The 18193-nt window shown below is 35.6% G+C and overlaps 1 protein-coding gene across 3 annotated transcripts; it reads right to left on the reverse strand.

Annotated features, from left to right (window-relative positions):
* Window positions 1-940: 940 nt before the first annotated feature.
* LOC103716106 (uncharacterized) lies at window positions 941-8123 on the reverse strand. 3 transcript variants are annotated; one of them, XM_039133632.2, is made up of 6 exons: window positions 8004-8123; window positions 7052-7515; window positions 4885-5195; window positions 4740-4796; window positions 2050-2495; window positions 941-1468 (listed from the first exon to the last, which is right to left on the reverse strand). In XM_039133632.2, the coding sequence occupies exons 2-6, from the start codon at window positions 7462-7464 to the stop codon at window positions 1133-1135; spliced, it is 1563 nt and encodes a 520-aa protein (XP_038989560.2). In that variant the 5' UTR covers window positions 7465-7515; window positions 8004-8123; the 3' UTR covers window positions 941-1132. The 3 variants fall into 3 exon arrangements, with proteins under 3 accessions (XP_038989560.2, XP_038989559.2, XP_088576384.1); XM_039133631.2 differs by having other exon boundaries at window positions 2050-2498; XM_088720258.1 differs by having other exon boundaries at window positions 7052-7841; window positions 8004-8075.
* Between the last annotated feature and the right edge of the window lie 10070 nt (window positions 8124-18193).

Below are 18193 nucleotides of genomic sequence, written 5' to 3' on the forward strand. Positions count from 1 at the left end.
TAATTTTCTTTTATATAATTATTAATTTATACTTATATAATGTATTTTTAAACATGCATTGCATTTGCCGGTTTGCTTAATAAGTTCTAAAGTTCGTGCAGAGACGACTTTGCCATGCCTAATAAGATTCTGCAATTTAAGCTTAATGCTATTAGACTCCATGGATTTGATTTTTTTTAAACTAGAATTAGTTGTGAAATTATATTTTCCCATTTTCCGTTTTCTTAATCGAAAACTTTATTTTGTTCATGTTGGATGATTTGATTAACATTGTTTCGGTGGATAAATATTATTGATGTTGGATTCAAGCTCGATTCATCTCCACCAGCTTGTAGCTGATTACAACCTGGGCAATCTTATTTAGGCCATGGAGTGGTATACGAGGACCCATAAAGGAGAAACTCGGGATCATGGCATATGGCTGCCCTGTTCTGATTGGAGATCCCATGAAATCCAGAATAGATCCATTGTATGATCCAACTAGGGTCAAAACTTTTTAGGCCTAAGATATATTTTATCCCAAAAAGTACTCTGTGCAAGATTTTAAATTTTAAAATTTGGACAAATAAAAATAATCTTTAAAAGAGTCTGCAAGGGAAGTGAGCCTTGGCGATTAAAGCATTGTGTTTGCCTTAGAAAAATCAAGCAACCCCATATAATCCCAGGAAATTTGTCCCAACTCACATTAGCTCCATGAGCTTCCCATATCTTACAGCATCACAGGACAAAATGGTTGCCATCTGAAAAGCTGACCAAATCCAACCATCCACATTCACTGAATGCTGATAAAAGATGGTTAAACACATTAAAGATATTTGCAAAGGCTGGCCAACCAGGTCACAGGGCTGTCACCGGTCCCATAAAACAGATGACCATCAAACCAAAAAAATGTGTTCATATGTAAGTGTTACTAATGTAAGTACTCTGTAACTGCATTGAATTGGCTCGGAATCTGTCTACTATTAAATTCTGTTCTCGAGCAAACCAATTTACAAAGCTATCAGCTCAAAGATTGGCACTTAATGGAGTACAAGGGCAAAGTAGAAAACGAAAGGACCTACCCAATCTCACTGACAAACCTCAGTCGATGGCAAGACCTGAAATCCCAAACACAATAAAAGAAACCTACAGGCTAACTTTTTCTTCCTGACATTCTCCGTTTCTGAAGCCTCTCGCTCCTCAAATTATTTAAAGCAGCAATAGAACCCCCTCGCCGCTTCCTCTTAGGCTTTCGCCCTCTGCGTTTTCCTGGGTAGCAGGGCTTCAGAACTGTTTGTTGTGGCATGACAGCATTTTCTGTTTCTGGACCTGACGCGGGCTTTGAAACTTTGGGGGCAATACTCTCCTCAGAGGGGCTCTCAGCTTCTTTAACCAATTCTTCAGGTTTCTCTCTTGGCTGACCGACCTTCTCAAAATTCTGAAACTCTTCTTCAGCTGCTTGATTGTCTATCAGAACATCATCAGCACTCTGCAGACCAAAACAAGAAATAGGTGTAATTAGTATTCAAAATAAATAACTTGCTGACTATCTCATTTCCCAAGAATTGCTGGCAATATCAGATGGGTTTTACAAATTTGTGGCTTAGCTCACTCTTCAGCAACCTCTCTTTCAACTAGTAAACAAAATACAAAATATTTAATTGAAAAGAAAATTAGATGTTGCGAAGTATAAAATTTTGATCGCCTAGGGACATGAAAAATTAGACAAGAAGACTTTAGATACCACTTAGCTCTAATATGTAGGTCCTGGTACCACTTTACAATTACCTGAGATTGTAAAGATATTTAAAGGTAAAAAAACCAACTAAAACTACTGAATTTATTGAAAAATACTAATATTTTCTTTGGTAATGGCAACAAATTAACTTTGCCAAGATTCACCTCTCTACAATTGGTCAGGCAACAAGGGAAATTTTAAGGGTTTGGTCTACGTTGGCACCTAGATAACTCCAACATTAAATTAATTTACATGTTCTTCAGAAATACAGTTGTATTTTCCTGTTAAAAAACAATTAATTCAGACTCATCAGTAAGCATATAAACTCTCACGTCTTTGCACAAGTCTCTGATCTGACGCTGATTCAAGGGGCCATCAGCAGCAGAAAGTAGGCCCATTGTGCTTTCAATGATATCCACATCAGCAGCATCTCCATAGCTCGAAACTGCACTTCCGGGCATTACCATATCTTCCATCTCATATTCAGATACATGGTGGGGTGGAGTACCTATAGCTCCGGCTGGCAATCCATCATTATTTCTAGGAGAACCACTATGACTTTGAGAATAACTAGGAGGTGGATCACCAGGAAACAAATTGCCGGGATATGAAGCGATCTCTGCAGCATTTCTGCACATGACCTTGTTGAGATGAGTCTTCAGCTTGAGAACTCGGGACTGAACAGCTTCAATGTTCAAAAGAATTTGCTCTAATGAACTGTCACGACCCTTGATGCCAAGTAACCACTCACTGTCCTCGGTGCCTCTAACATTCTCATCTGCTGCAGTCATGGATTTCAGTACAAGAGGAATATATATATATATATATATATATATATATATATATATATATATATATATATATATATATATATAAAATAAACAAAAAAGAGCGAAAAAAGGCATGCTTTTCAGTCCATTCATGCTAACTATACAATTCTACACGTTTGATGATCAACAAGGCCAAGAAAAGTGTGCTTGCTCAGCTTATTGTTTCCTTTTGTCTGCTACAGATTCTAACATGCATATTCAGGTAGCATGGAATGTACACTATGAAGTTAGAATGAAACCAAACAAAGTATACTTCAATGGTACATGCTCTCTGGAAATTGCAATTTCCAGGACTAATAGCAAGTTTCATTCAGATTCTCTCTCCCATCTTCCCTGGTGGCATTCTTCAGATATAGATAATAGCCCTTCATAATTACATTTCAATAACTTCAGCAGCAGGCCTGGAAACAGCCCTTAAAATTGATTTATGTTGGATAACATGCATAAATCTGACCATTTAGCATTTTAAATACTCTTGGACAGATTTTAAAGTATGATCACCATGACTTCTATATATGATTAATGGCACTGAACTAGTTTAGGCTGCTAGGGTAAAAATAGTCTATCCCAAGGTTTATCGTACCGACCTGTACTGACCGCACCATATCATATTGTCAGTTACCAGTACAGTATGAAGGTTCAATTTGTTATATGAGTTGAACCAGTACATATAGATCCGAATTGAGTGGGACCAGCCTGTACCGCTCGATACCATCTGAACTTGGGGTGCGGACCATACCGTATCAACCCATATCATCTAGTTTCTTGCAGTACCATGATAAAAAGTGAGAAAAAAGAGATTGGAAGCTGTCTTGTTACGAGTATAGCATACCGTATCCATCGTACTGTACCAAAATGGTAATGTGTCAATACGGTACCCGTACCGAGATTGCGGACTTTGGCCTATACTAACTAAATTTTTTGACATAATCTTCTCTATAGAAATGTCTTTTTTATGTAATAATGTTTTGATTTAATACTTTAGGCACTGTAGCAATGCAGAAACTAGCTAAGCAATGATATATAATGTGAACATGGTGTCATGATCACTTGCTCTGACAAACTCTCCAAAATAACCTGTTTGCTTCCAAGTAGTTTTAACATGAATATTTTGAATGTTCCAAAAGGTACTTTTCCTAGTTAACTAGCTAAAACTATTGAATCCCTCTCATAATTATTTAAACCTGGTTAAAGATGAATAAGTACCAAAAAGGTGCTTTGCAGGTGAAATACCAAAGCATCCCTCATTATAGGGCTGAATTCCCCAAAAAAGATGCTCGGATGAATAAACTTGAATAAGGCTGAAAAGGTGCACTTTATTTAGGTTTATCTAGGTTTATAAAGATATCAAACAGCAGCACTAAAGACTCTGGAGACTGATTCATGAAGTAGCTGTGTATGTATTCAATGGCTGAAGATAGAAATTTCATAACGTACCAAGTGGATAGTTACCGGAACTCAGATGCAAAAAAGACAGAATTGAGCTATAATAGACAAGTCCAATACCAACATCAGTAGACTATATGAATCCTATTTCATGGTAATTCATCTTCTATCAACAAGAACTAATTCTAAATCCATCCTCAGGATCTTCCATCCAGAATATTTCAGATGTTCATCACCCAAGGGAGAAGCCTGTAACACAAGCCCATGAACATCCTTGATAAGGCATTAAGGCTTTATTTGGCTCTTCATGCCTATGTTATTTATCCACTTCAGCGATTTGTCCTGTTATTGACAACTGTAGCCAGCTGGACAAAGTTTGATGTTCTCGAGATCATATTACACCTTAAAATCCACAGTGGATCAACTAAGATCATAAAATTGGGTGTCATTCCATAAAATATCTTTGCCCTTTTACACCATAACGATTAGGCTAATTACTTGAGCATCAAATTTTTCTCTCCTGGGACTTTTAGTAGAAATGCAACATCCCACTCGATCTTGTGTGTCAGGATCCAATAAGAGACCAACATAACAACCATAACATGCAGATCTAGGCTAAGCATGTCTTCTTCACTTTACCACCGATTTATGTTTGATTGAACCAACTAAAAAAATAAAATAACATGATTAAGAAGTAATGGGAATGGGTATTATATGCCCCAATAAGAAAACTTCTGCAGTAATAGATGAGTAATATAACAACTGATCATAACTTTGTACCCTAAGGGAACAGCAATCATCCTTACCTTGTTCAGCACCATCATCATCGACTGAGTGACCATCCGTTTCAGTTTTCTTATTGTCTGCAGAAGATTTAAAGAGCAGTTACCAATGATAAATTCTATGCAAAAAAATCAGGGTAAATATATGCATATAAATAAGATATATTACCATAGTAAGAGAATATATGGTGTTTTAACATATATGATGATATATCAGCTATATCTTCATTTCTTTTTCTTTTTCTCCTCTTCATGATTTGTTTTTTGGGACTTCTACCAGTCAGAGGCACTGATCTAGACACAGAACCATCCAGCTCAACCATTTTTAACTGCAACTCTTTTTCATGCTTGTATGCTGCAAGAACTTTATCATATTTTAATGCTTGCGTCCGCAGTACCTTCATCTGTAATTCTAACCACTGGCACCTCCATGTCAGAGGGCTGATGAATTTTCTCCAATGAGCAGTTACCTTTTTCTTCCTGTAAAGTTATGTGCTGAATTTATAAAAGCATATAAGATGATAAGACACATGATGCAATCTTTAATTACTACCACTCACCCTTGAGAGTAAAAATGTAAAATGACAGATCAAGATATGGCAAAAGTGAGTGCCGTAAAAAACTTTCTAACTGATCATAATGCTCTTTCCAGAACTACTATATGTCCTAACATTTATTTTTGAGAACATCTTTCTTAAATTAGTTTAAAACCACAGCCAAGGAAAAACCTCAACCCTAGATTCCCCTACTCCATTGAGAGAATAAAGAGGTGTAGACAAGTGATAATTTTTATGTAAATTCTAAATCAACAAAGACTGAAAAAAGTTGAACTATGATTAATAGGAAAATATTAGAACCATCATTTATCATGCAGGGTCCAATTCGTACAAGTAATTATGAATTCTAAATGTAAAAAAGGACTCTTCACCCTTTCTTGAAGCAAAGAAAAATTTTCCATCATATGAAACTAAATGGAAAAAGAGAAATATGTCAGTGAATTTAACATGTCATCCCTTCAAAAGGGTTAACTTTAATTATCCACGAATTTGCCAACTCTTAGGAAACATCTGCCTTATATGTGTTGGCTTGCGCCAAGCATGCCTACTGGTGCACATAATGCTGTGGTAACAGATTTGAAAACACTAAGCAACATATGCCTTTTTCACTCCTTCAGAAACAATCAAAAGTTATCATGTTTCCCATTCATCTGGACTCTTTCCAATTTTAAGGCAATTTGGAGGGTTGCTACATGGTTGCATGTGCTTAAACTGCCACTGCTGCATAGTTCACCTGGTTTCTGAATTAGGACCATCATAGGCTGAACCACATTTTACCCAATCTAGTCCATGCTATCAAGCTTTAACGTTGTTTTGCATGTGAAATTTATTTAAGAACTTGGAGTCCTTCCTAAATTTGTTAGAACAACATGAAATTGTTCACATTTTCAGTCGAGAACTCCCCCAAATAAGTCATGTTCACCTTTGTGGCAAGCTTTCATGAGGATCTACACTAGTGGCAGAATACAGGAATTTACTAGTGTCAAAAAGGCATTCTATCCAAGGGGCTCATGTGTTCTTATATTTTTACACGAACTTGAACCTGTATCATCCACATATATTTGACACAGTTTACTCCTCTATCCCATACTTTCTTCTAGGTTACATGGGTTGTCAGATGAAGGTGCCTTTCTAAGCATCAGGACCTTTCAACATCTAAAAACTTCTTCTTCTAGAGCCATGGCTGACTGCCAAATCAATGCCCATGTTAGTGCTGGATGCTAGAACCTTAGGCTACATCAAAGGGTATGGGTAACATAGATTTTCTTCAACTCTCTGTATATAATCATGAGAAACAAAGCTTAAACAACATGAGTTTTAAAGGACTGAACAAGAAACCAGTTAAGAGTACAGTCATAGTGAAATGGTTTGGTTGACTCACCTAATAAAGCAATTCTTTAGAAAAATGAGGATGACAACAATAGACAGGTAAAAAGAACAGCATAGTATACAAGTTTGCTTCAAAATGATACAAATCAAGTTTGCAATAACTACTGCAACTTATTATATAAACATATGAAAGTGCAACAGAACAAACATTAAGACAAGCAATATGGATTCAATATTTCATTTTTCTCCAATTAAAAAGAAATATGTGGAATATACTAAAGTCACCACTTCCTCCTTTATTTCTGATAATGATAAATTCTACTAAAAATAGGGGCAAAACCATAGTGCAATTAGCACAAGAAATTATGAAGGACTTGAAGTTAATAACATAAAAACACAAATCACATAGCTTCAACAAAAAGAAACATATCTATCTGATAAGAAACTTACTTAAAAACCCTGTCAAACCCATCAAAAACAGCAGGATCACTATTCATTACCCCAAACCCTGAGTCCACTTCAGCATCACTCAGCTTTGACTCATCATCACACCCCGAGAACGTGCCCCCAAATGAGCTCGAGTAATCCGTGGCATCAGGGTCTTCAGCTTTAACCTTCTCAATGGCAACACCATCATCCCAATCAAGAATTTCCACTTCCTGATCCATGCTATCATCCACCTTTCTCAGGTTACATGAGGACTCAGCATAAAATCCATTGTCTTCGAAGTTATTCATGCACACCAAGCCCGTTGCGTCATTCATCATCACTTTTTCTCCATTTTCGTCCTCCGCTTCAGATTTAACAACAATATCTGGTTTTCTTTCTTCATCAATACCAACTAACGCTTGGGCAGGAGCCATGTCACGGAAATTTCAATTAGTATCGAGATTTGAATTCTTGACTAACAATATCTGTCCAAAGAAAAGGGAGAAAAGGAAATATGTCAACTTTTAATTAGATTTGGTGAGCATTCAGTGAATCCAGCAAGTATTCGAAGTTAATTAAAAATTTACATTCGATTTTAACAGGAGAATGAAACCATTGCTTTAAAAAAAAAAAAAAAAAAAGAATTCTAAAACGCTAAAACACCACCATAACTTATTAGAACTTTAGAATCTCCCAATTTTTTCAAAAGGGATTGTTGAAGGCCCGAAACCCTCGACTCCATCCTCGATTCTAAAATCGCGTTCTTGATTCTAATGAACGACCTCGATGCTCTAAGAAATTTTGATAAACCCTAAAAACGGGGGGGAAAGGAATTTCAAAACCCTAACACAGCAACCGCCACCCAGATGAATAAAAATTTAATAAAATAAACGCTTGTTAAGAGTCTCAAAACCTAAAAACATGGATTTATGAGTAAAATTGTATGCAGAAATAGGAAAAAAAAAAATCTAACCTTGGAGGGGTAGGCAGCTTCTTCCCCGCGGCTGAGACTTAAGAGAGGAAGATACGGAGAAGCCGCAACCGCAGACCGGTGACGAGTGCGAGTTGGTAGGGCGCATAAAGGCCGGGTCGTGGCCGGCTTTCCGGGGATGAACCGGGTTCGAGTTGACCCTGGACCGGCCTCGCTCTCCGGGTTGCACGGAAGCCAATCGCAACGCCGCCCGTATAATAGAGAGAGATGGGGACCGCCGGAGAGGGTTTAAAAAGAGAGAGCCGGGCCTTTTAACCGTTGGGTTTGGTTCAAGCTCGATGGGCCAAACTCAACAGCATGATGTGAAGCTTGATTTCATTTTCCAATTCAAAAAGGTTAGTTCTAACTTCAAAACAAAAATAACTCATCTACTCAGTTAAATTCAACACCAAACTAATTAGGGTCGGCTACATGAATTTTTTTTAATAAATATTAAGAATTTGACTCTTGAGTGGTGTTAACCTTCAAGTGGTGTTATCACTCAAAATTTGAATCCTACATAAGTTATTTACTTTTGAGGATTTTTCTCGCACGAACTTGGATTCCTGTCTCAGACAAGCCTTGAGTGCTACGATTTTTTCCTTTAAAATCACATTGAATGTCCACGAAAGTTTTAATCTTCTCCACTTTGTTTCTGACCTAGAGGGGTTTAGTTCAAATCACAAAAGATTTTGCAATATATTGATTGCCAACAATTTGAATTAGACTTCAACTCGAAAGGATCTAAAATGAGTATAACAATATGGTATGATCAAAGGAGTTTTGAATGGAGCGTGTCCCTTTTCTTAGATTAAATGAGTATAAAGACTTGCTCTAAAACAAGAAAACAAGATTCACTGGGCCTATGGAGAAGTAAATGTCCAAAAACACTATGAAATTTGCTACACAAGAACAGGCTTTATCAAGAATTACTCCATGCCAAATTGTCTTGTTCTAGTAGTTCATCAGTTAAAACTAAAACACGATTTTTGGTTGGTCAAAATCTTGAAAACACTTCTTTTGAAATCAATTATACTGCTCCCACAAATTAGGGAAGGATGAAACATTTAACAAAGTCACTAGTCTTGGTTCACTTGGTGTTTTAAGTAACTAATAAATGCAGTACATACCAAGCAAGTTTCTGGAGTATGTTTTTTTTAATTGTAAATTGATACATGTTTCCTTTCCTTGTTTTTGCAAACATTTATTTTCCCAATTAGAATAGACATATATGATTATGAAATCCAATTTTTTGACTTAATAACATAATTTTCTGAAAAAGTATTTTCCAAACAAGCATTGAAATACTGTAAGAGAAATGTGGAAGTTGATGTAAATTATGGTTGTATAACAATTACTAGTCTTGGTTCACTTAGTGTTTTAAGTAACTAATAAGCGCAGTACATACCAAGCAAGCTTCTAGAGTATGTTTTTTTTTCATTGTAAATTGATACATGTTTCCTTTCCTTGTTTTTGCGTGCATTTATTTCCCAATTAGAATAGACATATATGTTTATGAAATCCAATTTTTTGACTTAATAACATAAGTTTTTAAAAACAAGAAAAAGTATTTTCCAAACAAGCATTCAAATACTGTAAGAGAAATGAGGAAGTTGATGTAACTTATGGTTGTATAACAATTACTAGCCTTGGTTCACTTGGTGTTTTAAGTAACTAATTAGTGCAGTGCACACCAAGCAAGTTTCTAGAGTATGTTTTTTTTCATTGTAAATTGATACATGTTTCCTTTCCTTGTTTCTGCACACATTTATTTTCCCAATTAGAATAGACATATATGTTTATAAACTCCAATTTTTTAACTTAATAATATAATTTCCTAAAAACAAGAAAAAGGATTTTCCAAACAAGCATTAAAATACTGTAAGAGAAATGAGGAAGTTGATGTAAATTATGGTTATATAACAAATTCTTCACTTATCGCTTAATCTACTTTACTCCCAGATAATTGTAACATCAAAGATATTTCTCTGAGATTTAGATATTTGTGGTCTTGATATGTCGGGGCAAACAAATGCATTGACCAATCACTGGTCACATATTCTTTCCAACTCGTATTTGTCTAGTGTTTCATACATTTGTAGTTTACAAGACCATTTTTAAGAGAAATGTGTAATCAATGAGTATTATGACCCTATTTATCAATGGGATGTCATAGAATTTATTTTCCAAGTCCTAGTATGTATGAGGCAGTGCATTGATTATTTTTCTTAACATTTTTTTTTTTGCTTCACACCCTTCAAACAAAGAATCCATGCATATTTGAAGTGCTCTATAAGAAGAATAAACAAAATATAATGTGCTTTTTATAAAAATAATTAAAGAAAATGTTTGAATCATTCTCATATATCACATCCAATAGAACTATGATACTTTCTCAAAAAGCTATCAACAACTGGTTGAACTTCTTCTTCCCTCTTTACATCATCTGTTGACATGTGCGATTCCATGCAACAGACCAATTACTTTGTGATTTGATCCTAGAGGGATGCTACTGACAAAATATATACTAGCGGATTGATCAGGCGGTCAGATTCTTTCCTGCAACTTTGAGAGATGTCGCCAATAATTTGTGCGTGAATCTCAAGGAATAAGCCCTTTCTTTTTCTTGGTCAGATTGTTGTACAAAATTGGAAGCAGAATTCTGCCTCTTACGTAAGTAACAACACTCGGCATGCTAAGATACGTTGTGATGATCATCACCGTAAAGATACCTTCATTTTCTTCTTTACATTGGCAATTTGACATGTTTTGAATACTTAGAGACAATGTTTGAACCTTCTGGACAACTCTGCCATCTTAAGTCCTATCTAAGATGCAATGTTGCTTTTGTCTTGTATATATTACATCTAAACCCCAAAAAATGAAAAGCAAAGTGATTGGAAACTTTGAAAGAATAAAAGGGCAAAGAATCTAACTTAGCTGAATGAATTATTTAAATTTGGACAGATCAATTATTCTTGTGCTTAGTCCGACCATGTTCTATCTTTGTTGGCTGGTATCTTTGTGTGGTGCATCACTGTGAAATGCTGTGGTATTGGCTGACTGGTGTGTTATGTACTGACACAAACCTATTTCAGCATGCATCTTGCCATCCTAGTATCATATTTTTTGTTTGATATCTGTGACAGTAGAATCTGTTCTTTAACAATCATTGTGTATACTTATTCATATAGGTTTGCTATTGGAGAACAAGATGGTTATCACTGTATTCACACCAGCAAGATGTTATGTTTCTCACTATTGTATGCTATCAAATGTTCGAATCCATCAAACCCTTCTTCCCCTGAGATTATTCATCTCATTGTCTTTGCAATTGGTGATGACACCCGCCAATTTCTTAACTTATTCCATGATTTTTGATATGCTGGAAATGTGTCTTAAGATCTCTGTGTATTTATGGGGCAAGCTAATGGCAACTCTCGGAGAGGATCCAGTGACAGAACTTTTGCAGTTGAAAGTATGTACTTGATATGGAGTATGATGTTGGTTTGCTTGACAGGTCCCCTGAGCATTGCAATTTGTATTATTTCTTATCAAGTCAAAATATTGTACATGCATATGTTGCCTTCTGCTTATTTGGGAATTGGATAGAGGAAATCTTATACTGCATAGATTCCCATCTACAGAGGTGCAATGTGCGTCAAAATGATTTTGGCTACAGAAAACTAGTATCTTTATATAATGGAAGTGCACCAAGAGGTGCATCACTTTTTCTAAAGCCTGGAGCTTCAGTTTCAAGTGGTTTTACATAGCTCAGAGACTGAAAAATCTGATTAACTGAAACAGCCAGTTGAGATTATACACTTCTATCAGTGTCCACTGATTCAAGTAAGTGCAGCTTCAGTACTTCTTCGCCAGATTCAGCTGAAGATTTTTAGTCAGATAACAACTCAAGATATTTGCAGGAAAATTGTAATTGTGTTCCAGTGATATGAGATTGAACAGTGAAACTTGTCATCAATTTCTTAGCATGCTAATTTTATTCTTGTTGAAAGAGAAGTGGTGCTATGAAGCAATCCTCGCTTCTGACATTGCGACCAGCATTTGCCCCTCTAGGTGCCAGCACAGAGGAACTACACAAGTTATAGCAGAGCAAGGTGTTCATCGATTACAAAGACACACACACAGAGAGAGTTGTTAATGGTCAGTTGAGGTTTCCTGTCAAATATTTTGTGTATAGAGACCAACCAACCTGAACTTGCTCTGGTATGTCAAGAATAGATAGAATTTTTCCCTACTTAAATTCTGTTGTTCCATGGCTAGAACTTGTTGATTGTGTTTTCTTTTAATTGATAATTGTAAATAAAGAAGTTTCTTAAAATAAATCGACAGCAGTAGAAACGAAAGTGTTAAGATGTACTTTGATAAAATTAGCTAGATATTGAAAAATGAATATATTAAAATGGATAAAGGAGTTGCATAAAATTAAAGACAAGTGAGAAAAAATGATAAAATAGAATTGACGACGAATATATGAAATAACGAGAAAGAACATATACCCTGGTTTTCAGAAGGTGCAGAAAAAAAGATGATACAGATTTTTCAAAATAACTAAAACATAAGTTAACTAAGTCACCAATAAGTTGAATGCAGTGCTTTATGGTAATTGAACAATTAACAGCAAAGGGAAAAAGGAAAAGTCTCTCATAGAACTATTGAGTAATGACCACCTTATCAATAGGGGTCATTTCTTCTGTAACCTTCACAACATCCCGGTTCAGCGATATTCTCTGAGGATCTTTGGATCTCTCAATGTTGAGATAGCAGGCATCCAAGTGTGTAATGAAATTTTCATTACTTTCATATAATGGAGAGGATCCAAACCCTTACAATAATGACTTATATACTTTGGTAAAAACGATAACTTGACTGCAGATAAATGCATGTCAACATGAGCTTCATCAAACAACATTATTTTAAAATATGCCTGCATCAAATTGGAGTTACATCAGTAGGTCCACAACCAAACAATGCAATGTGAGGGAAATTCCTCTCTCTCTCTCTCTCTCAATAATATCTTTCATGGGTTAAAATAGATTCGACATTGACTTCTATTCCAACCAGTGCAGTTTATGAGACCTGATGCTCTGTCACTGCCAGTACAGAATTGAACCAGTGAAAAAACGAAGAATTTATTTCAGAAAAATTAGATTTCAGACAGAGCCCGTCAAAGGAGAGAGGGACCAGGAGACCATTCCAGGGAACAGCTCATGGCCCAGTTCTGCCGGTCAAGGTCAAGGGTCAACGGCAAATAAATAGTCAGAGATGTACCATCCGCCCACCGATTGAAGGAATCCAACAGTCCTCGATGTCCTGATCCAGTGGACGACAGTCCATTAAAATCGAACGGGTGATGCACCAACCGAAACGGTCCGTTATAACTGCTTCAATACAAGCAATAATGTAACACGTAAGGACTTCAATTCAAGGGCATATCTATCCATTGAAGAGGTCAATATTTTGTTCTTACTGTCGTTGTGACTCTTTTCTAGGGGAGTAAAGCTAGAGAGTGTGGCCTTCTTTCCTGCTTCTAATGTGTTACTTGAACTGTACTAACATGGCACTAGTAATTGTGATCAACCTCTGAGCCACATCTTTCCTTGTGAATTGCACCAATCCTCACTCTGCTAACTCTTGTGCAAGTTGAATCTTTTGTTCAGCATTAGAAATGGATAAAGGAACCAAGGAAGTGACTTTTTTAAGGATTACCCATGTCTATTTCTTCATGAAAATTGAATCCAAGTGGCAAAATCATAAAAAGTTACATGTACACACATTTTTACTTCATAATGATGTTTCCATATGTACTCACGTTTTTATCTATTTGGGCATGTATTCATGTATGCACAAAAGTACATATTTAAGCAATCTTCATCTCTTGTAGTCATGTTGCTTCATTTTTGGAGGAATCAACATTATAGGTAAAAGAATCTAAATTAATTACACCCTTATTTATCTGCTTCTTTTATATTTGAGAGTGCTAAGTGCCATTCACTTGTTATCTTAATATTATCCTCCTTACTTTCACCTTAAACTTACAGGATTTTTGTCTTAAAAACTTAAAGTTTTTTTTTTTTCACAAAATGGTGGAGATCGACCACAACATTCCATAATTATCCACTTTTTGTAAATGTTTAATATGAAAAGAAACTTATATTGTCTTTTCTATATAATAGTGCCTGAGAAAGCAGCCAGAGCCATCGCATCAAGCAACAAAATAATCACATTAAACAATTGCATCAGTTGCCTGATAACATATGAATATTTTATAAGCAACTCAAGAAGGATTTCTAAATAACCAAAACTCATAAGTTATTGAATACGTTGCAAATCATTTAATAAAAATGAAAACAATTTTGTTTTGGGCAATGACCATGTTTTTGAGCAAGAAAAATGAGAACAATTGCCAAGTCCAACTAGAGATTTTTTTTCTAGAATTTTTGGGAAATTGGTTATTATGATGTGCAGCTAACTCCTGAGGTACTTTATAAATGGAAAGGCTTCCTTTCATTATTTAGTGAGCCACTTAATATAAACCCAAATACAACATTAAGTGAAAAGCTATAAGGGAGCTCTATGTTCTCCGCAATAAAATATGCTTTCTTCATTCATTGAGCAAGTATATATGTGTTTCTTTCCATGCATTACAGATTCAATGCAAAGATATTTTTCTGAGAAATTTTTTGCATGATTTTTAATGAAAAAGTATTTGTATGATCCTAGTCTTAAACTTCATGAAATCCAAATAATCCATAGAATTATATAATTTTGAACCCTATGGGAGAGAGGGTTATATAATTCTCCTAGTCACTTAAACAATAGAAGTTCCTGTTAGTAACCTAATTTTCAGCCCCGGGTTTCATTATTGGACAATCAGGAGCTTTTGCCCAAACTTCTTATTTCATTGTTTCATGGCCATTAAATTTTTAGTTCCTTTGCATGTTTATATAATGAGACACAAGTAAATGTAAAATAAATCAAGTGTGCATAATGCAATAATTAGTATCCATAATGTGCAGACAAGCGATCGAAGTTAAATGAGAACTTAATTGCAAAATAGTAGCCAATCGAGGTCTGGGAATTAAATTTTAACATCATGCTGGCTCCCTCTCGAACTATGTAGACCCATTCTTGTTCCATCAAATTATTATTTTTATTGCCAAGTAGCAATTTGGATCATATCACTTCCCCTTGTGACAAGCCATAAAATGACTATTAGATTCCACTACTATTGGAGGAAAAGAAAAATAGTAGTTTGTTATGCGTGCCTCTCTTGATCCTCTCCACTCCAAGATCTAGTTCAACAAATTTTAAGAAAAAAAATGATTAGATTTTTTGTGAGGTTTGTGATGGCAGTGGAGGGCCAAGCTCGAAGCTAGCCCACCATTGATCTCTTTCACGGGTGCATGCATGATTGGAGACCTCGTGGTACAAGTCTGATCCGATTTTGATATATTTTTTACCTAATTTTAGAAAAAAAATAAAGACTGACTGAATTAGGAGTTAGGGTTTTGTTAAGGGTAGGTCTAGTCTTGTATTTTATCTTTTTGAATGAAGTAGAATCTCTGTGGCCAAATCACGTAAATCTATATCTGCTATATTTTTTTTCTTTCTATCTTTTTTGAATCTCTTTATTCTTTTTCATTTTGAAGCTTTAAATATTCATTTAGATCCATTTTAATATAATTTTTCTTGGGTTAAAATGTTCTCTAACACATAATAACTCTCTTTTGTCTCAGCTTAACTCTCTTTCATCTAAAACAGTTACATAGAACACTAACATGAACATCATATCCATATATATGTAATATTGTGTCCAACATCTACTCATCAGAAGGTTGGTGCTGTTCTATTTCTTGTGCAGTTTTCATGAAATCATATGATCATGGTCGGTGTGATACAACTCATCTTGAAATTGACAGATATGACTATATAGAAGCTGAATGAAAAAAGGACAGGAAAAAAATTGTGGTGCCCTTAAGACCTCTCCCTTTCTCTTTTATGTCGCCTGTGACTCATTGACTAAATGAATGATGAGTTACTCTCGATCACATGAATACATACGAAGGCATTCATGCTACCGTCCAAAGGGTATACTCCACAGGAATCACGCGATCGGAACGAGTCACCTCTTTTACCATGAGACCACCTTTCTTCTTCAATAAAAACCTACCCACATCGAGAGAGAGAGAGAGAGAGAGAGAGAGAGAGAGAGAGAGAGAGGACTCTCAGTAGGTGAGCAGCCAAAGAGGTGGTGGGGAAAAATAGTTGCGAAAATAAGTTTGGAATAATAATGTGCCAGTGTCACGTTATTATTTATTTATTTAGGAAAAGCTCATGAGGATAATGGTTGTGGATCGTCATAGAAATTATCGAGCTAAATTTAACTTTATTATGGAAAAGCGCATGATGATTAAAGCCAACCCTAAATAATTGAGAGGTAGGATTTGACAAAGTATGCTTATAATTACTAGATCAAGCTATATTTTAGTTTTCCTTGTGGTTATTTTGTAGTTGTTTCCTTTAGAAAAAAGAAATACAAAATCTAACCAACTTTTATTATGATAACCAACTTCTATCAAAATAATAGAAGGTAATAGTTACGGAAAAAATTTGTCTGATGAGAATTCTATATTTTTATATAAATAGAAAAAATGGGCATACACATCAAGTGTGTGTGTGTGTGTGTGTGAGAGAGAGAGAGAGAGAGAGAGAGAGAGAGATCTAAACTATAATTACCTTCAAGTCCAGACTTTACAGAATGCAGCATGCAGAATCGAACAGCTAAGCAGAAGGCTATGGCCATGGATCAAGCCGAGGTCGCAAACTTAAAAACTTCTATCAATTATCCTTTGCCTCAAAAAATAAAATTCTATCAATTAATTTTGAAGAAAACTGGCTTAAAGATTCCCATTCTTTCATTCGTTTTGATCCAAACTCCAGCAAATGGACACAATATGCACACATGCATGCATGCACACATAAGAGCACACTTGCATATACACACATGCACATGTACACATACACATTATCACTTTTGAGGTTTAAAAAAAAGATATTACATAGTTTCTTCAAGTGAAAAAGGAAAAAAAAAAACCCATAGTACATGTATCCTTTCTCCTGTCTGCTAGATGGGTCCCAAATGGTTTAAGGGTTTGGGACTCTTGGAATATCCATCCAGGGATATAAATATGTAGGGTTGGTTTGTTGCTTGGGTTGAGAACTGCACTTACTCAGTTGACTTTAGTTTTGCCTCACAATACAACCATCCATGGCCAGTACCATCTGTTCTCAGTTTACCATGTTACAAGAATCTACCTTGACCTGGAATCAGCTCCTGACAAGGTCAAAGAAGTGATATTATAACATGGCAGCATGTGCTTGCACAATGTTTTGTCCTTACAAGCATTTAAAGAAGTATGGGGCATCCAAGGACCAGGATAACTTAAAACACCTAGCTAGAAGTTGATAATAGCGACACCGTATCCCCTTGGCTATTATCCCCATCATCTTGTTTTTTTTACTTGCACTAACATTATTAGAGAAATAGTATACCTAAAATAACTAATCGGAAGGTATTTTTTAGATTTCTTAGTCTTGTATAAGTATCCAAAATCTCTCTAGTGAATAATCGATATGCGACTAAACACACGTTCGCATGAATTCTCCTATTTAAGCCCCGACCTCTTTGTTAGGCTAAGAGTCTAAATCTATTTAAATCTAATCACAAACAGCACTACTGATCCGTGGCCAGTCTCAATGAGCCCATGCTGCAGTGTCCCCTAGTCTACCCTGGATCTCACCTAACAAGGCTAGTCGGAAGATATTTTTTGAATTTTTTAGTTTTGTATAAGTATCAAAGATCTCTTCGACGAATAACTGATATGTGACTAAATACGCGCTTGCATGGCCTTCGCAGCCGAAGTCACAAAAGTCAGTAAATTAGGCTCTTGAATTGAAGTATTCTTATAGTTGATTGAGTGCTGACTATTCTAATGATTATTGTCTGTTGCATTGCAATCCGGGGCATCACATATTGTTTCAAGGTCGCAGAAAATTTGAGATAGGCCAAGCCATTTGGAGTCTTTAATATGTCCTTAATTAATTTCCTGGACAAAATTAACAAGCCTTTTTTTCGGGAATTTATATTCATGTGTTGTAAAGTGAGCTCT

This window comes from Phoenix dactylifera, chromosome 4 (assembly GCF_051530095.1).
Source record: "Phoenix dactylifera cultivar Ajwa chromosome 4, Ajwa_hap1_PhDact_Kaust_v1.1, whole genome shotgun sequence".
In the NCBI taxonomy this organism is placed as follows: Eukaryota; Viridiplantae; Streptophyta; class Magnoliopsida; order Arecales; family Arecaceae; genus Phoenix; species Phoenix dactylifera.